Raw genomic sequence first — 3,177 nt, forward strand, 5'->3', positions numbered from 1 at the left:
CTTTCCCTATAGCATAATAAAGGTGAAGAGATTTTCCTGCAGATTAACCCTTAGTTCCCTGCATCCAAATGCAGCCCCTGCTGGTGCCTGGAGCTGGCACAGCCCATGTGCTGGGGCTGTGGGTACGAGGTCCCTGCTCCAGTGATGGTGGCAGGGACAGTCAGCCCCTCCCTGTCCTGCTCCAGTGACAAAGAGAAAGATCAAACCTGGCTAGAGGGAAGTGAGAACTGTCAGACACACCCATGGGGTAGGAAGGAACTCAAAAGTGGCTCTCCTGGTTGAGGTGGGAAGTCTCTTGTGTTAATGACTTCATGAGGAATAACATGGACCACACGACAAATCAGAGACTGGTCTTCAGGGTGTATGAGACATTGGCCCAACATCTCTGAAAATACGTAGTAAATCATCTAATTTTTTTTTTTACCAGGTGTCTGGGATCAAATCTCTGTGATGATGGAAGGTGTCCATGACCTTGAGGAGAGGATGCAGAAAGCCAAAAATAACGTTGAGGAGATTCAAGCCCTTGTGCATTCGTGGGTGTCGCCCATATTTGAGAGGAAAGATGGGAAAAAGGAATCACTGCTGAGCCTAGAGGACTGTCAGGACCGTCTGGAAAGGCGTTACAGCCTCATCAGAGAGTCAGGGCTGAGGATTCATTTGCTGCTGAAGGTGAGGAGGGACCTTCCTTGGGGTTTTGTTGGCCTTTCCTAGGCTGGCTGTGTCTCTGCGTCCTGATGAAAATGTCCAGAGCTGTTTCACCTTCAGATGAACTCTCTTAACTCATTTGAAAATGTAACCCAGTATTAATTAACAATAGGTTTGATGGGTGAGCTGGTGAGTCTGTGTGCTGTGGGGCTGCTGGCTGGGCACTGCTGGGGACCCAGCATGGGGTAGGGACTGGAGCAGCCCCAGCCCAGTGAAGGAGTCTGGCTTTCATAGTCCTGAAGAGCCACTAGAGGGGAATCGTGCATCAGTCTCTGGGGTCCTGGTCAGAGGAAAAATCCTCCTCTGATATATTTACCAGAAAATAGGCAGCTGGCTGTGGCTGACCTTTCTGTTTCAGCCTTGTTGTCCCCGTGTGGGAGCAGGAGATGATGCTGACAGTCTGAGGAGAGGCTGAGTGTCAGGAGAAAAGTGCTGTCCCAAACCTCAGTGCTTCCCGGTGACTGTGCCAGAGCTGAGTCCTCTTTGCAGGCCAGGAGAAAGCCCATAGCCCTGCTCCTCACCTGTCCAGAGTGAGGTGCTGTGTTGGGTCTTCATGCATTTGGCTGAGCCTTCAAGTCCCCTGAGTGCTCCCTGCCCAAGGTGTGGAAAAGCAACCCAGAGCCCTGTGACCTCGGAGGAGAGAGAGGGAGAACATCTTGCAGGGCTGCTAAGCCTCTTCTGCACCCCTTTTTTTCCCTTGCAGTCATTTTGAGTTGTTTCAGATGACAAAGCAGCCCTTGACAGAGCAAATTGTGGCTGTGCCATCAGCTGCAACATCCATCTGCCTGGTTCCTGTTCCTCCAGGAGGCTGGTAACCATGTGCTCACTGACATCCCTCCTTAGCTTGTGCAGCTCTTTTGTAGGACAAGCTCAACCCTGCTGTATTTGAAGGTGTCTTCTTTTTCTTCCAGGAAAACCAGAGCCTCTTACTTGCAGACCCAGTATCTGACATCTGGAAGGCCTATGTGGATTATGTGGATGAGATAGTCCTGGATGGATTCTTCACTGCCGTTGAGTGTTCACTTAGATACCTCCTAGAAAATACAGGTGACTGCTGGTTCCTCTCTCCTGGTGGTGATGGCTGCTTCACTCTCACTGAAGGGAGGCTTCTGGTTTGTGCTCTTCCTTAGGTTTAAGGGTTCCTCTCTTCTTCCTGGCTTTCTGCTGGGCCTCTTGCACTGTCTCCAGCAAGTTGTGGGAGAGCCTCCAGGCAGGCTGGGTGGCTCCATCCCTCAGTCACTGGAGCACAGCATTGCTCAGGCCAAAGGGATGGAGAGGACTGTGCACCATTTGCAGAGATTAACAGATAAAATCGAGGTGTCATCCCAAGTCTGTGCTTGGGTATCTGCCTTCTGACACTCTGGCATGCACAGAACATCAGGGTGACACCATCTGACATTTGTGGAGAGTCTCAAGAGCTAATGAACAGCAGGGAAGCAAAACCTCAGTCCCTGAGCATTAGTCCAATGGAAAGATGAGATGGATTCAGGAGCCTCTAAATCAGACCTCCTGCCTAAGGCACCATGGAGGTTCACACACTGTCTTGTGTGCAGCTAAAGCAGGTCTCCAGGAGGACTTCTCTCCTGGATGTGGAGGCACACTGAGCTGGAGAATCAAGTCCAGTTCTTCACCATTGTGTTGTAAACACACATGTATTTTCACCTTTGTTTTTGGTTTCAGTTTTAACTTGCTGGGTTTTTTTTCATGCTTTTCTCCACTAAATTAAAGAGCCTCTTGGATCCTGTTGTTTTTCTCCTCTGCAAGTACTTAAGTGCTGTAATGGTTCAGCTCTCAGGCTCCCTTTTGATTAACTAAAGAGCCTGGTCTCTTTAAGGTTTCCCTCCAGAGCATTTTTTCCGGTCCTTAAGTCACTTGTGTCTCATCTCTTCTCCAGTATCTCCAGTGAGTAACTGAACATTCTGCCAGCAGCTCCTCTGTGCTGTGTGACATCATGTCAGTGGATGCAGGGAGTGGGTGTCTGTGATCACACCTGCCTCATGTCTCTGTGGGCCATCTGTCTGTCTTGTGGTGGGATCGTAGTGGTGGCTCAAGATCACTTTTTTTCCCCTTGGAAAAGATCCTGCCATCTCTGTTCTTCCCTGCCAGATCCCCAGGCAGGCTTGGCCCCCCTGTTTGAGGTGCAGCTGGATTTGGTGATCCCAGATTTGGTATTTCGCCCGTCCTTGGACCCCGACACAAACGATGGCTTCTATGACATGGTGGAAGGTCTTGTGAATGACATCTACCACATCTCATCCTTGGTGCCCAGGCTGGCTGAGCACAGCGGCTTCCCCCACTACCAGGTGTGTGTGTGTGTGTGTGGAGCTCCCTCGTGCTGAGGGCAGTGAGGGAAGTCCAGGCTGGAGGGAAACTCTTACAGGGAGAGGCTGAGGGAGCTGGGGGTGTTTAGCCTGGAAAAGAGGGGACTCAGGGGGCACCTTCTCACTCTCTACAACCACCTGAAGGGAGGTT

At 50.8% G+C, this 3,177-nt stretch overlaps 1 protein-coding gene across 1 annotated transcript in view; it reads left to right on the forward strand.

The window, feature by feature from the left end:
• The window catches only part of DNAH9 (dynein, axonemal, heavy chain 9), a 164,944-nt gene that overhangs the window by 14,553 nt on the left and 147,214 nt on the right, over positions 1-3,177 (forward strand). The window contains 3 exon segments of the mRNA XM_010008230.1: positions 428-669; positions 1,617-1,752; positions 2,812-3,008. Of these exon segments, the coding sequence (XP_010006532.1) occupies positions 428-669; positions 1,617-1,752; positions 2,812-3,008 (575 nt within the window).

This window comes from Chaetura pelagica, unplaced genomic scaffold (genome assembly GCF_000747805.2).
Source record: "Chaetura pelagica isolate M959 unplaced genomic scaffold, ChaPel_1.0 scaffold471, whole genome shotgun sequence".
NCBI lineage: Eukaryota > Metazoa > Chordata > Aves > Apodiformes > Apodidae > Chaetura > Chaetura pelagica.